General features: G+C 35.7%; 1 protein-coding gene across 2 annotated transcripts in view; it reads left to right on the top strand.

Annotated features, from left to right (window-relative positions):
- Fas1 (fasciclin 1 Fas1 domain-containing) overlaps positions 1-24,293 on the top strand; it is an 80,309-nt gene that overhangs the window by 38,684 nt on the left and 17,332 nt on the right. For both annotated transcript variants that reach the window (XM_074087057.1, XM_074087058.1), the window contains exon 2: positions 21,683-21,821. In XM_074087057.1, coding sequence (XP_073943158.1) covers positions 21,683-21,821 — 139 coding nt within the window. The remainder of the gene's footprint in view (positions 1-21,682; positions 21,822-24,293) is intronic.

Genomic DNA, 24,293 nt, shown 5'->3' with positions numbered 1-24,293 from the left:
AGATTGTTTTTTTGGAATCTTTTTCTACTTTTTATTTCAATTCCAAATTTTTACTTTTATGGTCATCCCGTGAAACCTAAATTGAAAATACAAACTGAAATATAGATGCACAGAAAAACCAGCGATGGGAATCGAACCCAGGTCCTCGGTATTCCGTACCGCGTGCTATACCGCTACACCACTGGTGGCCAGCCAGTGGTGGCAGTGCTGGTCTTATTTTTCTGGTTTTTCTGTGCATCTATATTTCAGTTTGTATTTTCAATTTTCTACCAGTCTGAAGTCGGTGCCTCAGCATGAGCCAGCAGGAATGGACCTATAATAGCCTACCTCACCTACGCACTACCTACATATTGGGCTTCAATCACTTCTACTGGCTCGTGCTGAGGCACCGACTTCAGATTGGTAGCAAATTATTTTCATGTTTTTTTGTGGTCGGTTAAATTTTTTGTTATATTTTTTTTTTCACGCTTAAATTAATGAATTATAAATGATCTAAGATACAATAGTTTAATGTCAACTGCTCGTCACCTTTTAGAAAAGATTGCTTTTTCCGATGCAGAGACGTTCATTATTGAGGAGTCCTGGTGTTTCACCACCCATTCCATTTTACCATATGCATTACGAGGAGCATAAATTGCTTAACAACTGTGTTAAAGTAATTGAAATTCAACCCGTGAAATACTTGTTATTGAGTAGTAACTCCGTGGGTCAACTATGGTCTTCATCATCAGTTCCACTTCACATTATGATGATTTTCAAGAGCAAATGCACGAGTTACTACTAAATATATCCAATTTACTATAGGTGTCCCTACAAGATTTGAAGAGTTAAAAAAAACCGAATTGATAACCTCCTTTTTTGAAGTCGGTTAAAAATACAATTTGATACTAAAGGTCGGGAATCCATTACACGGTCATACAATTCTGTTTGATCCGGTTATGAGAGGTAAGTTCTTTGCTTGTCTAATAAGTAGGTAATTTGAAAGTTCTTAAGGAGTACACCAAATTAAAAAAAAACAGCCAGACATCCACAGAAATACCAAGACTATTAAAAATAATGGAGTTTTTAAATTTTCCTTTTTTCATACAAATTAAATACTGCCATCCTAGAACACAACTGACGTCGCCTGTCACGCTACAAACTGCCTTTCTTCTTCGAATAAACTTAAAACTGTAATCATCAGTGAGTGTAATAAAAATTAAATAACTAATTATTTTTAAACGTTGCTGAACTAATGTTGTTCAGTTTGAGGAGTATGATCTATGTTTTAATTATTTGCTCATATTACAGGCCACACCCGGTAGTTTTCGAAGTCTATACTTAATGTACTTTACCTAATGTCAACTGATTTAACTTTCTAATTTAACTTAGAAATGTATTCCCAACAACATTTCTCCGCTCACAAGCACCTATAAGAACACACTTTTATTAAATCTAGGTGTTCCTCAAGATGTTGAATTGCTCGAGTGGCGCGTGCGATCTTATTTTCCGATCGTTCGCAATATCCCTGTTTGTGAAATATTTGTTCGGCACTGATTTGTTTTACGACGACGATCCCAGCGCGGCGGGATGCGTAACCTCGATCTGGTTTCATTGATCTCTATCTCGACGATATAACGCAATTTACTTGCAGGTATCGAAAGCGGCTAAGTGTTATTTGTTGCCGCTCCCGTATAGGTTCCAACGTCGATCGTTTATTTGGATAAGCAATGTAAATAGGTGTTGAAAAAGTTGGCGTGCGTTTGAGTATTCATAAAAATAAGATTGGGGGCAATAAGGAATAAACAGGCTTGCCTGCAACGTGGTTGCGGCAAGTTTCTTAAGAATTTTGAGAGCATCTAGATTTAAAATTTAAGGAACATTCATTGTAAATTTAAAAACGGTAGATTAAAAAATGATAAAGATAAAGATAAAAATATTTTATTTGCTTAAACATGAGTAATAGTTAAATACAGTTGATACACATAGAAAAGAAATGAAGCCCTACATGTTTTACCGTACGGCGTACAAATTGTTTATTGCAGTAAAAGTGCTAATGCAAATGAAAAATAAAAGAATTCCATACAATAGTACTATCCTGAATCTGCAAAACAAAAACCTATTAAAATTTGAAGTGATATTAATGTCCATTTCATAAAAATAATAATAATAAGAATAATATTAGTTGGACTACACAGTTAAAATTTTACAGTTAGATAATTATTTTCCAAATTATAATCAAAGCGTTTATTTATTCTGTACGTAGACCGCAAAAAGGGCTCTTATATCTACTACCAGCGCTCTCGGAAAGGGCATAATTGCCAAAACACATCGCAAGAAACTTGACAGAAAATATTATATAACAAAAATCATACCTACATATTTTTCAAGCTGCGAATGAAATGGTAACGAAAATATATTTCAGTAGGTATCAAAATACCACAAACATCATCTAGTTTTTACGGGGTCACTAGCTTTGACTTTGATTTGTATTCAATATTTATTTATTGAATTCATGTCACAAAAGCTCTAACAGTTCTCATTTGGACCATCATAAACTATAATTTTAGTTAAGATTGGTTTTTGGAGTCTTTTTGTATTTTTTTTTTCATCTCCAAATTTTGTTACTTTTACGGTCATCCTGTAAAATCCATATGGAAATGATAAATTGAAACATAGATGCACAGAAAAACCAGAAAAAGAGACCAGCCAGTCCAGTGGTAGTGTAGATGTATAGCACGCAGCACGGAATGCTGAGGACCTGGGTTTGATTCTCAGCGCTGGTCTCTTTTTCTGTTTTTTTCTGTGCATCTATATTTCATTTTGTAATTTCTATAATTTAAGGGCAAGTAGCTAGCTATCGCTCTGTACTCATAACCATAACATAGCTCAATGACAAGGAGGCCGTTTTGGAACGTGCAATTTTATCAAGGCGTTTTTGCCAGACTTAATTGAACTATAGTCGGAATTACCCAAAAAAATATCCTAAAAAGCTTAACCGAGCGCTGCGATAAGCACCGTAGGCGATTCAGCCACGTTCGTATGCCGACAAATGAGCTTAACAATCTGGAATGTTTTCCTCTACTTTCTCTCATTAATTTACTACGCTCATACTGGGATATTTTCTAAGAATTACTTGGTAATTAAAAAAAAATCTGTTTGATAGGTCGACTAAATTTCAAATTAACAGCTCTTACTTTGTAGTTTTTAATCCGCACACATTACTCATTATTATTAACGCTCCGTAAACGTTATCTCCCTAAGATTACTTAGATTGCTATCACAGGCGCAAACTTACCTGGTTCTGACAGAATGGCCTAATAAAAGGGAGAAATATTGGCATTATAAGCACCTTTGTATTCATCCCTTATTCCGCTTTCGTAATAAATTTTAATCAAATTTACAACTTTTCTGAAACAAAAGACGTGCTTGCAACATTCCTTTGTGAAATCACAATTAAGGCGTGGTTAAGTTTAAGTAAGCTACTCACTTTTGAGATCTCTTCATTCTGTGTTTAAGAGAAAATTAATTGAGATTCTTAGTAAATTTGCAAAAATATGTTGGTTAAAAAATACAGCTTTACTGATAATGCAGGCCTATCCGTAGTTCATGCAGCCAACCAAAGCGACTAAAGTTTAAATTGCTTTACTTAATATCGGCAAGACAACTGAAGCGCTATTTCACTGTTATTTTTTGCAACACCAACAAAGTCTTTCTAGCAATAAAAGTGTTCTTGTCTTTGATGAATGACAAAATAAAATTACCAACTTAATCATTTTAAACGAAATAATGGAAATCACTTGTTTGGTACTTACGGTAGCTCCCTCTATTTCCATTAGGTACCCACTTCTATGATAGTAGGTACTGTCTTATATTTGTTTTTTTTTTTCAATATAGACTTAATTTCCATTTTATATAATAATATGTCTCGGTACAGTCATTTGAGGCACTTGACTGCAATAAAAAATAGCTAGAAAATTTAGGCTAGAAAAAAATCCCGCTTTAGGTCAAGAGGATGTACTCGTACCTACTAAAAAAAAATACTAATTTTATTTTACCACTTTCTTGGTGTGTGTCTGTATACATACTCATGCAAAATACAAATTTATAGCACTAGCAGTCTCTAAGTTAAACCGTGGAAGAACGGACGGACTATGAAACTCTAAAATTAGTTCTAATAAAGTTAATGTTTGTTCTCAGCCACTTGTTGTAGGTACAAGTTAGATAAAGTTAAATAAAAAGGTATACTTAGTCGAGTTCATAAACGTGTGCGCTAAAATTCAATCAAAAACATTTTAACAAAGTTTTTATTTTAAACTTTTTTCCCACCCTTGGGGTGTTTTTTTCCCCCAAATGTATATAATACCAACTTAAAGGTATACCCTATCTAATAAAAAAAGAGTTATGAAAATCAGACTACTCTGTACAAAGTTATGCCTGGTCATACAGTACAATCAGCGACTGAACAATCAATCATCCCCTGGAATATTTATTCCCAATTTAAATGGGACCACTCTCGGGGTATACGCTTTCTTATAAAAAAAGAATCATCAAAATAGGACTACTCTGTAAAAAGTTATGCGTAAAAAGTCAAAGGCATACATAAAAAAAATATACGCGTCGACTTGAGAACCTCCTCAGTTTTTTTCGTCGGTTAAAAATATCTAAGCACGCTTCTACGCGCGTAACAATAGAGTCGTGTTCATATTATTTGATCAAATTTTTGCTCACAAGTTTATGAACTCGACTGTATGGTAAATTCAGAACGGATAATAAGGTTCCTACTTACGGACATTTCTGAAATGATAAATAAAGCGAGTCGTCCTATATAGCTATGGCCGGCCAGGCTTTACAATTAAAATTAATTTCGTAACAATTTGTAAGAAATATAGATGTCATAATAAATTTGACTATGGGTACAGAAAATGTCCGTTATCCCTTTTTAATTAAAGTTCGTAATTCATACCAATTGAGTAAGTTTAGGGTAATAAATAACAAGGGTACAAAGGATTAAATAACTTAAAACCTTTAATTTGCTGCTCGCTGTTTATTCTAATATGATTGTAGTCTTCTTTTGTGATGTACATAATATTTTTTTGTTTGAATAAAGCTAAATTGCACAGTCGAACAAACTGATTCATGTACCAGGGAGAAACCTTTTAATAAGCAATTTCACTGTAATTTCCATGACAAAAATATGGGATATTAACATGACACACACACAAAAGTTCCATAGATTCCATACATCATCATGTGTTTGTTCACCTGTACATCGTATCCACGTTACAAGTAGAATCAACCAATCAAGACAATCTTTCAGCCCCGTAATCTTAGATTGACAGATGGAGGATCGATTTGATTGGCTGCTTTCTTTTCAATTGGTTTACTTTTTTTAATGAAATTTTAAAGCTCGTATTTAACTATCATCGTACATCAATAATAAAAACTAAATCTGCATATATTTAACTACACTTTACCTGCGGCTTTGCACGCTTTAGTCATTATATCCATTCAAATGAACTGAAATTCCAGGATGTTACTAATTTTCGTGGAAATTCCCAAAAAATACATCGTGATTTTATAACGATTTCGCGGGAATATTGGGATAAATTGTTGCCTATATGTCTGGAATAACATCTAGCTATGTTTGTACACACACACACACACACACACACACACACAAACGCACCCACGCACGCACGCACGCACGCACGCACGCGCACACACACACACACACACACACACACACACACACACACACACACACACACACACACAACTTTAAATTTACTTGCCATTACACCGGTGGGAATATAGCTAGAGCCCGCGCTCACGAGCTGTGTGTGCAAATACTTACATAAGCCAAGATTCCTGAAACGTAAACACGGCTTTGTTATGCCAGAACCTTCTCTGAGTGTTTAAATTATCAAAAGGTTAAACAATATTAAAACTTTTTTGTAACTTCAGTATTTTACCGACTTTAAACCACCGGGCTTGGGCGGCTTTTATATTGAAATAAGCTGTTAACGTAGGTTCAAATTTTAACTGAGATAATTAACTTTCGACTTAGTAGTTTACAATGCGTTTATCAAAAAAAAAAAAAAAAATGTAAATGATTCCAAAAAAATTAAAATATTAAAAAAAAATGGAACCGACTACAAGCCCTTGAAAATATTTTTCTAGGTAGGTAGGTGCCTCAGCAAGTGCCAGCAGGAGTGGAGCAATAGTCCGTCTTCCTCACCTACATACTATGGGTTTCAATCCCTCGTGCTGGGTCGTGCTGAGTCACCGACTTCGAGCTAGTAGGTACCTAAGTACATAGAAAAATATTTTCAAGGGTTTTGTGGTTGGATCCATTTTTTTGTTATTTTTTAAATTTTTTGGAGTCTTGCATTATGATTTTTATTATAGTTTAACGTTTAATTTAACAAGCAATATATTGCGAAATCCGTCATTTTGTTACATGTCAGGCGATGTCATTTAGACTATTGGATGCCGTACATTAAAATACCAATTAATTTGTTTGGAATAAACATAATGACAAAATTACTGAACTTTTGAAAGTTGCAGTACTAAAGTAGTTCAATTTGAGTAGCAGAACCTGTGTTTTAATGTTTTGCTCCTGTTACAGGGCCCACCCGGTATACCTATCTAAGTAATTATCATTACTTTATTTCGAAAAAAAAAGTTACCTATTATGGGAATGATTTTCTTGTGAAAAATAAATTTAAAATGACCGAGTTATCGTATATAAAGTTACCCAAGGCCCAACGTTTTTATTTCTTTATAATATAGTAAAAATTTCATTACGTCTAACTCAATGATATTTCCTTTAGAAGTGAAAGGAATGTTTCATCATAAAAGAATTCGCAGCGTTTCGGCTAAAGCAATATTTGAAGTCCAATTTTCATTGTTGTATTATCCCTTGACACAGATTTAGAGAAGCACCAAACAGAATTTGTTACAGCCCTCTTGTAACCCTGTTGTCTTTGGAGGATACTTGTGTATGAATTTGTCAATTTCGATATTTCTTTTCTTACTTCAAACTAATGTAATGCCATAAATGGGCCATTGTACGTATGACTTCAGCACTTTGTTGGTCCAGGTTATTCTTTAGGATAGATTTTAGAGCGACAGTTTTTTTCAGCAAAACGTTGCTTGACATTCGACTTTGTATGCATAGAAAAAAAAAACACTTTAATTGAATTCAAAATAATTAATTTTCATTATTTTTTTTAATCCATTTATCATCCATTATTTGTTACAACTTATGAGTTACGTACGACATTTAATTTTATGGAACTTAACTTTACACCCCTAAACAATTTCACTAAAGTTGTGAAAAAAAAATTAGGTTACAAGCCAAATCACTGTTACAAGAACTACAACAATTGATTTAATCAGTTCCGTTAGGCGTTTATGGTATTTCTATGGCCTTCTACAATATTGTCCGGGCTATAAATTCGACAATAGCCAAGATAGTGTCGCTATAGGCAATTCACTCCACCCTTCAACCATCTTTAATTCCAAAAATGCCATACACGTCTCCTGTCGAGTGAACACAATGTATCAAATCTGATTAACACTCACTTTTAACAGGGCGCTTTGTAAACGATTTTGGATCAAGATTAGGGTGTTACAATGTAATTCTTTACATTTGAATTTGGCCATTGACAATGGAAAGCTTAAATGCGAGTTGAAATAAACAATTTCACACGTTGTCGGAGGGTTGCGCGTTTCGATTTTATCGTTGGATGCGACAACAATATCTCTGTAGCAGGCGGCGTGTTTGATTATTATTCGCTACATAAATCACAAAGCTAAGTTCTTCTTAAATTATAATTGCTGGTGAAGTTAATTTTCATTTATACTTAACTGAAATACCGCCCATTGGTAAGTGATGAAGTGATAAATTACTTTTATTTCACTGAGATTGAATCAAGCTAATTTCACGTCCAAAACTCCATCAATTAATCTGAGTAACAACAACAAATATTACTTCCTTATTTCAGAGGATAAGTTCTCGTAATGACTTTTGGTAGAGATGATCATAGAAACTAAAGTTCGGAACTAAATCGCAGTGGCATCAGTAGCACAGCTGTGTATAACCATTGAAGCATGCAAGAGACATCGCTGTGTGATTCAACTTTGAACATGAAATCTGAGAATGTAGAATCTACAAATGAAATTGTAGTTTAAGCTATATTCATCATCATCATCTAAGCCTATATACGTCCCACTGCTGAGAACAGCCATCATTTTACTAAACGCTTAAACAAAACTCAGAAAGTACTGGTACCTATTTCTCGAGAATAAATCAAAAACTACTTATTTATTGCTAAAATTACCTCGACATTTCGACTACATTGTCGGTCGTGGTCAAAAGTTCGTGATTAAATTATGATTTAGAATCGCGTAAGTTTAAAACATTATATAAACTACTGGGTTCAAGAGAAAGCCGTGTTTTGTTTCTTCCAAATTATGTCACTTCAATTTAATAGTTAGGTACCCGTTCGCTTCCTTGAGTTTAGAAGCTCAATGCACATATGCAACGTGACACAGCACACTGCCTTCAGTGCATTTAGTTTCCCTGCGACACTACGACTGCATTAAGCTGCTCCCTGTTTATTTAATGTCACCACCCTGCCGTCCCTGACCTGCCTCACGCTTCATGACAGGCTATCACACAGAGTAGTGACTTGCACAAACATTTGTTATCGATGAATCACGCTGAAAGCGACGTATTAGTTACCCGGGATATGTTTGCATACGGCTATGTCAACAAGAAAAAATCTTAATCTATATTTTTTTGGGTGGACCTTGTGTTACAACATCTCACTCGATAATCTTAATGCTAAGCAGCAGTGCTTACGCTACTATGTTTCGACGTCTAGGTTGAGAGAGCAGGTAAAGTTGCTGCACGCGAGGTATTCTATTTTACCTATCATGTGAAAACATATCAGCCAACACACTAAATGTTGCAGATGTTCAGGGGTAATACTTCTCACTTAACGAGCAAGTGGGTATCAGGATGATAATCAAATGATAATGACTAGGATACCCACTTGCTCGTTTGCCACCCTTTTTCAAATGGAGAAAAAGCCTTCATTATTTAAACTCGCTATAATTCAGACAAATTCATTTTAATACAGTTCAATCTGTTTTAATTTCAGGGCGAATTGCGAGTGTCCCTTAGCCTGTTTTAAAAACATTATTCGCCCGGACCCCGCAGCAGGTTCTGTTCCAAACTGCCTTGCGAAATCAATAAGGTTACTTCAAAGGGAGGCGGTTTATTATTAGATTTTCTATCGGTTAGCGCAAAAGAAACTTAGCGAATTAGGCTTCTGTGAACCTCTCTATATTTTATACAGACAGCATGGCTAGTTTCAAAGCCCACATGGTTCACTAAACAAGCTCCGGCTTTTTGCTTTCTAAACTTTCCTGGCGCTCGCCCGTTAGCCTGTTTATTTCCTAATGGACTATTTTAACTAGTTTCCCGTAAATAATTTTAATGTACGATCGCTAGTGAGCCAAATATTTTCCGAATTTCCATCTGTTGAACTTGCCTTCATACAATATTCATTCATTAAAAGATTACATATCTGGCATAGCTTTTTGATGCATAACTAGTAGGTATTCCCCCAACAACAAAAAAATACAACGATAAAGTAACAATTAATATAATAACAATAATGGCTGGTTTTATAATATTCAATTAAATACCTGACCTGAGGGCCAATTGTCGTTTCTGACACTCACGATCACATTCAAGTGACAGTTTTTGTATGCGAAAACTGTCATTTGTTTGTGACCGCGAGTATTAGAAACGTTACGCAATACACCCTCTGCGCTTACGGTCGGCTTGGATAGATGTTATGTCTAGGAAAATAAGTTAGGTTAGGTTAGGAAAATAGGTTAGGTTTTCTTACATTAGAGGGCAGGCCCAGCAGGGCTACTAAGAAACTCGAAGTTCGTGTCGTGCGGTCCCTCTGACACTTATACTATTTAATACGAGAGCGAGAGGGCCGGTACGATACGAACTTCGAGTTTCGAGTTTCGTAGTAGCCCTGCAGTCTATACAGAAACAGGAGTACCGGCGGAGCTCCAACAACGGGTTAAGGTTAAAACTATCTTATTTAATTATACTTTATTTTTAATTTAGTTATGCATATTTATAATAAGCATGTTAATATTGCATTGTATTGTATTGTAAAACTCTTTATCCATACTTTCATACTAATATTATAAATGCGAAAGTGTGTGTTTGCATGTTTGTCCGTCCTTCACGTCGAAACGGAGCCACGGATCGACGTGATTTTTGGCATAGAGATAGTTTATGGGCCAGAGAGTGACATAGACTACTTTTTATCCCGGCAAAATGCACAGTTCCCGAGGGAACAACGCGCAATAACAGAATTCCACGCGGGCGAAACCGCGGGCATAAGCTAGTTGTACATAAAAAAACATGAAATTAGCACAAAATGCATTGCATTGCATATGCATTGGTGTTGAATTAAAAAAAATCTTATTTACTTTCTATTTTAAACGCATAGTTGTTCCGTTAACGTTGAGTCATGCATAAAAAGCTTTGTCTCTGAAAATCTTACGGAACAATCGAACGGAAGAATCCCTTCATAAATATGCTGTACGATATAAGTGAGTACAGGAGTCTCTAATCACTAAATCCTATTAAGAAAAGACAATGTTTCTTCATTTGAAATAAACGTTAGGCATCTACTTAGCATTCATTATGTACTGGCACCATAAGTATGTCTGAAACATTTTGATGTCAATTTTATTTGAGTAATAAGATTTCATTCTTTTCGAATAGTCAAAACGGAACCAACTATAATGAATTCTGATCAAATAATTAGAATAAAAAGTATTTCATAATATTCAAAGTATTGGCATCACAACGATATTTTTTATCTATCAACTCGTAAATAATCACAACCAAAATAAAATAAAATGTATAACTATAATAATAGGTAAACCATGTGAATGAGTTAGCTTTTACTTACGTGATGTCGAAAATCTATCCAATTAGCGATAGTTTTGTTAAAAGCAAAAATAAAAATGCAAAAGCAAAGATTTTACGAGTATTCTATCGCCATAAAAATGGAACGGGCTAGTAAAGTTCGTGGTTGTACATTCTTGTTTACGTATTTTATGTACACATCTACGTGTATAAAGCCGCAGACACGACTAAATATTCTATTGCAGTGCGCTGAGGTAGGTAAACGAGTGCATATTATTATACTAGCCGTGCCCGCGACTTCGTCTACCCGGCCAGTTACTGTTTTGACTGCAGAAATCGGTATACCTGTATGCCTGCTATTAAAATTTAGTAGTACTTATAGTTTCTGAATAAAACATTTATTTATTTATTATTTAACTAATTTTATTAACCTCCCGTCACAATACAAGCCATAAGCAGTAGTTTGACTCAGCCGTATCCTTGAAGTTTATACCTACAGCTGAAAAGCAGCTACAAAAAGTAAAACAGACGTGTGTAGATTTTTATTGTATGTGTGTAACTAACTACACATCTATCCCTGCCCCTAAAACTTTAGGAGCAGTTATAAAACATATGTTAATTTTATGATTATTTATTTATTAATTAAATTATAAGTTGGTAATAGAAAAAAAAATGCGTCTATTGCGGCAAGTCCGAAACGTCTTGTTGTTGTATTATATCACATAAAAAACCTCATTCCTATGAAGAGTTAGTACCGAGCGCTATAGCCACGTTACAGAATCGAAACGGGGCGAATAGAGCGGGCGGCGCGGCGCAGCACTCGACCAGCGACCGGACTGCGCGGCGCGCGGCATGGCACTGCGTAGTTTTGTCTTGCGAAGATTGGTTAGCGGCCGTGTAAATGATGCTTGGCTGTGTGCGTGCGTCGATTCGGGCGCTAGTATGAAGTCGATCTACTGCCTATTGCTTATATTGTGCTCCCGTGGCGTTTGTCACAAGTCAAGAACTATATAAATTGTAGTAACTGCAGCATGCTTAATATTATATATTTCATACTTCCTCTTCACTTTATTAACCGACTTCAAAACCTAACCAACAAAAAGTTGGAAAACCCCCGACTTTGTCACTTCAAAGTTTAATATCTTAAAAACGGCTGAACCGACAACAAACACACACAAACACCTGAAACATGTCGAAAAAACATCGCTAGAAAACCTGCCTCAAATAAAAAAACCGCATTCAAATCGGTCCACCCGTTTAAGAGCTACGGTGCCACAGACACACAGACACACTTAGCGGTCAAACTTATAACACCCCTCTTTTTGCGTCGGGGGTTAAAAAGTCAAGAGACTTCTCAAATAATGCCACGTTCGCATGTAACGTGCAATCATGTACTTAGGTATACTATATCTAAAGTAGAAATTTCATATGCCCAACGTTTACTAATTTAGAAGGGAAAACGACGGTTGCTTCGTTTGTACTGAAAATAGTAGTGGACACCTTATTATAGGCTCTATTGTTTCAAATGCCTAACCATTTGTGGTTTTCCTAGTGTGATCACATGCAGGCTGCGGCACTATTACTGCGCTCCCTAATTAGAAGGGCTCGCCATGTTTTACTTGACTATACTATAGGACTATCGCCCCCGCAATCTATTCAAGCGGCTTGCTACGGACACAAAGCATTGTTTACTGCTCAGCACTTACTTAGACTAAGAATACCCAATCTTAGATAAAATGGCTTGCGGCTTTGTTTAGTGCAAATAAACAGATCATCGCGCCTTCATAGTCACATTAGGTATCGCTTTTACTACTTCTTACGACATAAGAAATGGAAATAAGATTTATAACCTGCATTGCGCTTTCTTTATTTTTTTAAATACAGTTAGGGGCTGTTTCACCATCTATTGACTAGTATTAACTGACGGTTAAATGTGATGCCGTCTCCGTCTATTCGAACAAAACAAATAGGGACGGCATCACATTTAACCGTCAGTTAACACTAATCAATGGATGGCGAAACAGCCCCTTAGTCTATTCTTTTCGCGGCGTGTAAATATTGACGCAAACTATAATTCATCTTTTTGGTAAAATATACAAATGTATCTATAGTTTGATTATGTTAGAAATATATATCTCCTGCAAGGCTGGTTAAAGCGTTAACGGCATGAGTGGTTGTAATATACTCGGCAAGCACTTTTGAATGCTTGCCAAGCGATCGCAATTAAGCCGACGATAATTATTCTAGTTTGGGAGTAATCACGACTAATTTGAATCGTAACGTGATTGTTAGCTATACCAGTACAGATTTAAATTATGATAGAGTGTTGTCTCATCACAATTATTACCTACTTTCAACTTCATGTACTTTCCTACCCAATAAAATTGACTTGTTGTTTTAACAATGACTTTTGAGTCGCTAACTCGTGAAAACAGGTCTCATACAAAACTAAAGAATTATTTAATTGGTAAGGTTTACGGGTTGAAATTTAAATTGTGATACAATATTAGTGTTTCAAGCTCAGTTAATGGTGGACAATATACATTTATTAGCTGAAATCCTTCTGATAAAATTTAGGATGTTCGTAGTTTGTTCTAGTTAAATTGCAAGCCCAATGTGTGGAAACCCCTAAATCATACCAATTTTAACAAAAGAGCTTATATATTATGTTGTCCCTTCGAGCATTAACTGAGCTTGAAATGCTACTTTTGTACCACGATTTCATTTTCAGCTTATAATATATATTTGTTGGCTAAGATATAAAACTATCTTTATTGTTATATTAGTTAATGTCAGAAGGCGATGACCGCTACCAAAATTTATGTCTTTTCTTAACAAAGTTGGCTTATAAGCGTCTAAGTTTGTCCTTCAGTATATTTGCCAAGCACACAAAGCGTGTAAAAGGGCAATAGTCTCCGCGGAGTATATTGGGGCTGCTCCCCCATGACACAGACATAGAACCCAGCTGTGGCATATTGGACGCGTCTCCGTGGCGCCCGGGACCTGTTACATGTCTGAAATGAACCTCCTGTCAGATGCCAATAAACTATCTTTGTTTATTTCCGAACTCTTAAAAATCACGCGAAGGTTTAAAAGTTTCTAGACACACATTTTGTCCTGTTTGGGCTGTTTGTTTAATGTAGGCTAACATCTAACCTACCATCCTGAGGAGGCTGTATATTTAAGTTGATGAAATTCCACACAACATTATTCGAAGAACTGTTAGTCGTTGGGGCTAAAGTGTTCTTGATTGGCATACCGGAACCCACAGACCGACATACCGGAAGACACAGAGTGGGTAGGTCATTCATAAGTTAGTCTAAAGATCTGTTAAAGTTGCAAGAGTCCGTTGGTTGCGTGCGGTCGGCGCAGGTCCCGTTATTGTGGCGTTCTCGGCTGAAATATAAAATGTAAATTTTACTAAATACACATGCGAGTTTGCTTAATTAGCGACTAGCACCTCCTGAACGTTATGCGATCTGTCAACACCGTGAGATAGTAAATATTGACGTTATGTGTTATGGGCATAATAGCTCACGCTAAACGACTCTATAACTCAAACTCGGATTATCTCGTGCTGACTCGGAAGATTTGCTGAGGCATCGTAATAATAATGTATCATTTTTCCTATGAACGTGCATTGTGAAAATTATAGAGACGTCTCTACGGTGTTTTATGAGACTCATTACATTTCATTGTAGTGAAACAAATAGGTAAACCTATATAAGAATAGCGATTCAACGAGGAAATGCTGCCAGCATCTTCGGCACAATGCCGCAGGGGCCTTTTTTATATTCGTTATAATATTCGGGATTAATGTTTAAACAATTTGTAATTATGGACTAGTCCTCATAGGAATGTTAAAGTACCCGAATATCAACATTGATGTAAAAAGTTGTGAGCATAATTATTTAGTTAGCCACATTTTCATACTATTTCAAGTCAAGTCCACCATTAGCTACCTATACAAAATATTCACTGAAATCACAATGAAGGATCGGTAACAAAGGGTTCGCGATAGTATTGTCAGAACTCCTCCGCGAACATTAGACGTGCCCGTCTCTGACACGGCGTGCATACTTAATTAATTCTATTTGTCAGAGATGCGTGTGAGAACGTCCCTTACTTCCATTCCTTGTCGGCCAACTTTGAAAGTTATGCTCTAGTGTTCTTTACTGATAAAGTGCTCATCCATACTTATACTTTTATCTACTTTTTAGGAGAATCTAAGCGGTGGTGAAATATTGGTCTCACTCTTGCGTCCGTCTGACAGTCTAATAATAAGTAACTAATAGATATTACATAGGTACGGGCAGACATTAACATTTTACGAGTTTCTGTTAGGCTGGGAAACTTTTAAAAACAAAAAATGCGGCTGACGCATGTCTGCATGACATTATGTCGCTGCTGCTAGTTTTGATAACAACCATACACTTCTCTTGTCTATGCAGCTATAGACGGAACACCTTAGTACGCACAAAAAGCTATGCCACAGAATTTTGCCTCAGGACGCCTTTTCCCGTCCGTGGTCTCCATTCGAGGACTCGTCTGCTCCACCGTTCATCGGTCCTGCGACAGACGTGGCCAGCCCAACGCCACTTCAACGAACTAATTCTCTGAGCAATGTCAGTGACTTTCGTTCTTTTCGTTCTTTAAGAGGATCGCTGGCGGCGGATGGATGCGAGGGGCTGAAGACAGAGTGTTGTGGTGCGCCATGGAAGAGGCCTATGTCCAGCAGTGGACTGCTGTAGGCTGATGATGATGATGAAAAGTTAATTTATGCACTGAAATTAGCGCAATCGTATTGTAGGTAGCGCTTGTAATCATTATTAATGAGGGGTTTAATTGAGTGACTATGAGTACGCGGTTAAATATGTGTCTCGGGGGTTTAGCATCCCGCTCGTAATCCGCGCTGCACCTGTAAGGGCATTACCCCGCCATTTTTACCCGACAAAATTAAATATAACGAGCAAACTTTTAACAACTAGAGAGTACATTTTCCAGTTGACTGTACTGTCGCTCTGCAATATACGCATGTGTACACTTACTACTTACAAGGTGTTCTAAAAATTAATCCGTATATACCTAATATTTACCTACCTACATAATTAGGATAGTTCGGCTGAACACAATGTAAAGGCTTTTATCGAAATGTTTGCTTTATAGTACAATCACGCCTTCGAGACAGTACCTACACTTTGAACATCAATCAATACATGGACACACTTGCCAAGCGCTACTTAAAATCGAAAAAAAATTACGAGGCTACAACGAATAAATGACTGATTGATTGATTGAGGATGTCAAGACAAATCGTATGCAAGATTAGATGTTTTAAGATTTAGATCTACATATTTAGATTTATAGTTACTTATCTTATATCATGTAACAAACGAGACGTATTAGACCGTCTTAATTTAATAATTATTTATTAAATTAAAGCTAAAAAATTGATAGGTAGGTACTTATGAAAAATTGGTCTAAGGCGGTTAACGTTTAGAGGGTGAAAACCATTATTGCCGTTATTACGAAAAACCGTAATAAAGGATAATCATAATTTAAGTGGTGATGGGTATTTGCTTTTCTTGCATGTGTTTTTTCTGTGAATCGAATATGTGTTAATAAATCTCTCTCTCTCTCTCTCTCTCTCTCTCTCTCTCTCTCTCTCTCTCTCTTCTCTTCTCTTCTCTTCTCTTTGTTGGATCGATATGGTATGAATGACAAAACAAGTACCTATACCTAAGTCTGAATTTTTCATACGTGTTAATATTTTTCATTCCACGCGAACGCACCTAGGTACCGAAGTTTCTGTATACCTTTCTATAATGTCAGAAAGTTTGTTACAAACTAGGCACACAACAACTTATAGACTTATTGTAAAGTGCTGAACCGATAAAATTTAATCTGATCAATATTAAATATTCAGTGGTTTCCACGTGAATCGGAACACGTTTATCGTTAATAATATATAGCTACTGGATCTTTTCATTTTCCGTAATTCCAGAGCGGGGCTCATTGCTTCATTTCAATAAAGCATCGGTAATTATTCCGCGCTTTCGTTACCGCCAATTTCGCGTTCTTCGAATTTTAAGCATTGTACGAGTATACAGAAAGTACCGAGATTGCTACTAGAATCTCTTTGAAGTCGCAAGCAGTAGAAAGGGAGATGTTTGGGTTTAGATAACGGAAAGTTCCATTTGGTTTATCCGGGATTCCATTTAGTTTGAAGGAAGAACAACCAAAATCACTTTCCCTGCGCCCGCAGCACTACACCGTTGTCGTCGCTAGACGTGAATTTTCTTGGAAATTGACTTCAACCCGCTTTGCACCTTTACATTTTTCTAGAATAAATCAAGCAGAAAATCCCTTGTTTGGTTCTAAAATGAAATTCTAAAACATCGAAATTTTGAAGCGCAACCCTATGGTATGGGCTACTACGAAATTCGAAAATCGAAGTTCATTCATATCATACCGTCCCTCTCACTCTCGTATTAAATAATATTAGCCTCAGCAGGACGGCAAGATACAGATACGAAGTTAGAATTTTGCACTTTTCGTAGTTAGGGCCTTGTGTGGAGGTGTATTCTCAGTTAGTCAGCACACGTCCGCTATTAGAGATCCTATTTACGTTTTTCTTTGAACTCTGCCTCTTCTTTATTAAAGTACTTCAAGTAATACTCTAAAAAGAGCGTGTTGGGATTAATGTGTTGCGTTATATACCTACATGTTTTCACAACAATGTACAAGCACAATGCTGAGTTTATCAACTAATGATTGAAGTGTAACTTTACATACATACCTTAAATAGCATTGTTAGTGGAGTAAAGCGCAGTTAATTTTCATCGATCTCTCTCTGTAATGTGGAAGTCACGCAGCCTATCGTGAGATTTCGTAAATTATGCTCAAATAAAGATATCACATGAATGCATGTTAGCGACTATACTAAATATAGTTATCATTTTCAACCACCGTCCACATTTAAATAAAGGGATACACATTTTTAATTTTGCTGTGCTACCGTATGCCTTGTAATTTAAATATGTTGACGACCTGATGGCCGAGTGGTTAGAGAACCTGAATACGAAGCTTAAGGTCCCGGGTTCGAATCCCGGCCGGGGCAGATATTTGTATGAATAATACGAATGTTTGTTCTCGGGTCTTGGATGTTTAATATGTATTTATCTATATAAGTATGTTTATCCGTTGCCTAGTATCCATAGTACAAGCTTTGTTTAGTTTGGGACTAGGTCAATTGGTGTCAAGTGTCCCATGATATTTATTATTATTATTATTATTATTTTTTTTATTTGACTGGATGGCAAACGAGCAAATGGGTCTCCTGATGGTAAGAGATCACCATCGCCCATAAACATTAAGGCCCGGAATTTTGCGTGCGGCTATTGACAGATTGTAGGGAGAGAGCACCGCTTTTCATTGATATTATCGATAGGTAGTATCCAACTATTATCAATGTTTAATATGTATTACGGTATGTATTTATCTATATAAGTATGTTTATCTGTTGCCTAGTATCCATAGTACAAGCTTTGCTTAGTTTGGGACTAGGTCAATTGGTGTCAAGTGTCCCATGATATTTATTTTTTATTTTATTTTTAATGCGGTTAATTTATCTATAAATAAAATACCACTTACAAGCCAATACCTACTTAAGTTATCAACTCTTTATATATATCAAATATGTATTTGTAGTTATAGTGATTTCAATAAGGCAATTTAAACGGATTAAACTTTCCGATATTTCGATTTTTTTTCATCATTGACCTCTGAAAAAAGTACAGTCGAACAAATTGAATCATGACCTAGGGCGGAACCTTTTAATAATCAATTTCACTATGATTTCCTAGACAAAAGTATGAGATGTCAACATGACATTAGTAACACAAAGGTTCCACCCTGCCTGGGTCTTCAATTTGTTCGACTGTACGTATCATCGGAAAGTTTGAGGTTTTATTTACCAGAAACATAAATAAAAAACTGTTTGTCGATAACATCGATAAAAAGCGGTGCTCTCTCCCTACAATCTGTTAATAGCCGCACGCAAAATTCTGGGCCCTAATTATTATTATTAAATTTGAGAAAAGATAACAATATTGATAATATTACATGCATAGAGTAAATAGTTATGTAAAGCAATAGTATAGATATATACATAAAGACACGAATACATACAGACAAGGTAACTGGAAATTATCCCCTTTTTATATTTTATTGTGTCAATCACTGATAAAATATAACCAATTTCGCATGCTATTGTTCCAGGAAAAAGGAATCTTCTTGTAGCTCTTACATAATTTCTTAGAAGCTCATGAAAGAGACAGCCTTCTTAAGTTTACAATATCTTGACGGAAACATAGTTGGTAAAGTATAAAGGTAAGTAACAAACTGGATCCATTTGGAGCTACAAAGCCCTTGGTTTCACCTTGAGTGAAATCATCCCACGTACTATTAGTATCTACTGTCTCCCGGGAACCCATTGTTGAGCAACGCTAAGGACGTAATTTCTATTAGCCGATACGAAATGTATATACCAGCTGTAAGCCTTGTTAGAACCAATGCGACTGTTAGTAGTGCTGATTCGTATATGTATATAAAAAGTCAGTAGAGGGCTAACAAGATAGGCAAGTGCTCCTCTCTTCTACAGCCTTTTAAGGTGAAAATATAGGTGGAGTTCATGAGCCGGTGGTATTTTGGTAACTTGCGTTAATAGTGAGATATGTTCTTAGACATCAGAACAATGACATTTGGAATCAAATACGATGGTTACATCCTAGGAAATTGGAAAAAATCTCGCAGTCGTATATGCTTGTACAAGGATTCCATGACAACCATTCGACCCATTTGGCTTAGTTGTAGAGAGTGAGTACCCTGTTTGTGTCTGATTAAATCAAGATTGGTTTTTGAAGTCTTTTTGTATTTTTTATTTCAACTCCAAATTTGTTACCTTTTACGGTCAACCCGTGAAATCCATATAAAAAAATCCCAGCGCTGGTCTCTTTTCCTGGTTTTTCTGTGGATCCATGTTTCAGTTTGTATTTTCGATCTGATTTAAATCGTTTGCGAATTGCGCTACTTTAACTGTGACGAAGGGAAATCTGTTTGGGGTGACATGGTTGTTTCGTGTAATTAATATTTAATGCAGTCATATTATTCAAGTGTGCCTTCGCAGCTATTTCTCTGTTACATTTGCAAGGAGGTATGAACAACTGATCGGAAAACTGAAAGAGCTGTCTCTTTTGAACGCGTTTGGCTAAGAAAGGGCACACACGCTTCGCATAAGCGACGGAAGTTCGTGAATTAGGTCTTAGAAAAAAGTTGGTATGGGTTTCTGCGGCCGTATTATAAACTTAATAAATATTATACTTAAACCAATTTCGGTTTAATGGACTTTCGCGACAATGAGACTTTTTTATGTAAGAGGGAACAAACGAGTATGCAGGTCACAGGTGCGTTGCCCTTTGAGAGATTAATAGACTCGTTTTTTAAAGATCTCTAAGTAAATAACCTAACCAACAAAAAGTTGGAAAACCGACTTTGTCATTTCAAAGTTCAATATCTCATAAACGGCTGAACCGATTTTGATAAAACATTTTCTAGAAAACCTGCTATCAAATAAGAAAACCGCATTCAAATCGCTTCACCGCTCTTAAGCTACGGTGCCATAGACAGACAGACACACACACAGACATACAGACACACAGACATACATAGCGGTCAAACTTATAACACCCCTCTTTTTGCGTCGGGGGCTAAAAAAAGACATGATAAGAAAGAAGAGTGTAAGATGGAAGTAAAAAAAAAACAAAAAAACTATAAGACCCTATTTACATTCATCCATTAAAAGCGTAGCTCGACGAATTTGGCACTGTTTAAAGCTAATGAAGCTAGTAAAACTTTTTTTCTAATTTGTACTATTTAAATGTGTAGAATATTTAATAAAAGTCAATAAATTACTGGCACATATCTAGGAAAATAAACTTTAATATTACTGAGAGAGTGAGTTGCACCAAGTTAATTTCAGTCCAATATAATTCGTATTCAAGTTCGTTGGGGGCCGAATACTTCTCGCGATAACATAGTATTGATATTGTATGTTTTGCTCTCTGACCTAATTTTCTTCAGCTGCATAAAATGTTTACTGAGAAAAATTGCATTTACAAAGAAACTTTTTCAGCTACTATTTAATAAATCTTTAACCTGCAGGACGTCTGTCATGTCTCTGGCTTTCTACTTTTTGCGACATCGGCTAAGATTATTATTCTACCAGAAGCGCCAACTTCTGAATTGTTTTTCTAATCTGAGATACCTAAATAACTGTCGGTCAAAAAAAAACAACTCCAAAAACACCTAATTAACTATTCCTTATCCCAACCCCCACTTCTATATTGTCTGAAACTTTACATGCCAACTCGAATTAAACCGAAGTCAATAACACATTAATTAAACCCAATCAAGCCCTGGCTGCGTACCGTCCCAAAGAAATACACACACTCGAAAAAACTCCTTGAACTCTCTTGAATTTTCTTCTTCCGTCTTGGCCATGGTCACGTGTAAACTGATGATTGTGTAAGGTATCGCGTTCATTTAGCCGCAGAGTTTACCGAACTACCCGCACTTGATATCGTACAAAAAACAAAAATGTACCACACTAATACACAACACTGACAATACAAAAGTTTTTATCATCATCTATATCTTTGTCCTCAGTTCCTGGCGCTCTTGTCACGTAATGTTGTCTCCAACACGAGTCTCCACCACCGGCAGATGACGCTGTTTGCACCCACGAACGAAGCCTTTCAGCGGTATAACGGAGAAATGGATGATAACCTCGTACTTTACCATATTTGTGAGTATCACAACTACTCCTGCATTCACTTGCTAATAAACTTTAAAATTTCTGACCAGATATAATGGATAAAGAGAAGGAAAAAAAAAATTATTTATGGAGCAGCGATAAAATATTTATTCATTGAAACGTATATAACATGCAATTATCATGTATAAAAAAAATAAGAGCTCAAGTTGGTTTGATGTCATTCATGAAATTTTTGTTATTCTTTGCACACGCGTGTCTTCATAGTCGTACTTTATATGGCTAGACGAGACAGGAATTTTAAAGCAACATCGCTTAGATCAGAATCTTCAGAGTAGTAAAACATCTTATTTTGCATTAAGTTTAAGTTATATTACAAGTGGTAGCATCCTTAGTTACTTAGTTCAATCCACACTCCAAAGAGTTGTTACAAACGGCATAGTTAATACCAAAATTCTAATTATGCAATAGCAATTGTAATACCACAATGCCATTAGCTGAGTCCAGAGTTTAGGCTACTCGGAAATAATACTCTGCCTTGTTACAAGTGCACATTAGTTGCATAAGGCCGGCCTCACAGTATTAATCCTAATCTGAATTAACAATTAGAATTCTCGTTATTACTTAATTCAGAAAGCGAGAAATTGGCCCATCAGATTAAAATTTTGTCAGATCAAATTGTTAGAACGTACCTTTTTCCATGCAGCATCACTCAAACCGACGAATTACGAATTCAGTTTGTTAATTTAGATAAAGATTAATATTGTATGAAGCCGGCTTAATAGTTGCATTGGACAGTGTTTCAGTTGGCGTCAGTTGATATTAGTAGTCAACTAAGTTTGATACGACTTGGATAGGTTTCGTAGCACTAATTTACATACTATTTCCTTGCTTACGATTTGATTTCTATACCTCTGTGACTTTGAAGCTGTTTTGGTTTGGATCGGCTTAGAATTAATTGATTAAATGCATATTACTTCTTTATATTGCTTGCATATCAGTATCACACAAACGTTTTCCCTCGTCTTAGTAACGAATGAAGGAATATCATAATGTTCTAACTAAATACGAGTGAAAAAAAAACTTTGATTTTATTATCAATATTTTTCTACGTACAACATTTTATTAAAGTTGCTAGAAGCCTTGACTTTCAAATAGATGATACGACAAATACAATTTCCGATTTATATGTATCTTTAGGGACCTACTTTTTTTCTACCAATATATCGTCTCAGATTTCCATGATCTTTTGAAGGAATAGTCAAACATGACATAAATACAAGGTACGCGCTGGGTCTGACTGATATAATGTATACGATTCCTCATGACTGATAAGCCTCAGGCTGTGCACAAATTATTAAGTACATCACATAACATATAATTTCTCCTTGAATGTTTCGAGGAAAATCATATTAACCCTAGCTACTTCAGCAAAGATCTAACTCGGATGAAATAATGTTTAAACGTTTCTTACCTCACGAGTATTATTGTTTTCGTTGAAACAAACCGTATAGCCCAGCAGTAAGTTTTAGGAAAAAGGTTAATTCGTAATTGAACGATGGAGCCAGTAAAACGTATGTAAAGAAAAAGTAAAGCAGTCAGCGAATTCGTCGTTTAAAAGGGTAAGCTTATAATTATATCCTATAATTATATCCCAGTAGAATAGGTAGTAGAATAGGTAGGTACTTATTGCTAGACCAACTTTTTCATACGAGTTCAGATAAAATTGGTGTTTTACAAGTAGGTAATATTTTTTTCTCCAACTTGCTCGGAAATGTTCTCATTAATGTTGGAGAAATCAACCGGGAAGTCCATCGTTATATACGTTGATGCGATAATATTTTTTTCAAAATTAGTGGCATTACTTCCCGGACATGTCCGAAATGTTTATTATTGTGCATGTTTTTTACGTTGGTACTATATATTCTGTGCTTTTAATTTCATCCAAGACCGAAAATTCACCAAACAGCCAGCCAATTGTACAATAGTCACGTACAAAAACCGAGATTAAAAAACTTGGTTTTCTGCGTTTAGCTAATGCCAATAATTACCTATTGTGTCCAAATTATAATATGGTGTATTTAGATTTCTCGCACTTCTAAATATTTTGTAACAAAGGTATGTTTTTTTTTAATTTTGTGCGTTTAGGAATTGTTGATATAACTAAAAGTAAAAATGTATAATTTTTATATTTACTAATCGGATAAGTTTTATTTTAATTTATTTTGATTACTATATTTTTTGTGGAACCAAAATGTATACGATTCGGACCCAAGTCATTAATATCGAAATTGAGGCGGGAACGTGAATTTCATTTTGTCAAATATTTTCTGCCGTGTTATTTATACGAAAATAAAATGAGTTCTATAATAGTAGTGTGAAAAATATCCTAATGGGCACACCACAAACTCCTAACTCGTAGCGCAGCATCTTTTATCAGTAAGGTTTATTTTAATTACTATTAAAGTGTTAATTTTGTTTAGATTGTTGGTAGATTGTTATATA

The sequence above is a fragment of the Choristoneura fumiferana genome, chromosome 4 (assembly GCF_025370935.1).
Source record: "Choristoneura fumiferana chromosome 4, NRCan_CFum_1, whole genome shotgun sequence".
Classification (NCBI taxonomy): domain Eukaryota; kingdom Metazoa; phylum Arthropoda; class Insecta; order Lepidoptera; family Tortricidae; genus Choristoneura; species Choristoneura fumiferana.
This window is presented reverse-complemented; position numbering and strand designations above follow the sequence as displayed.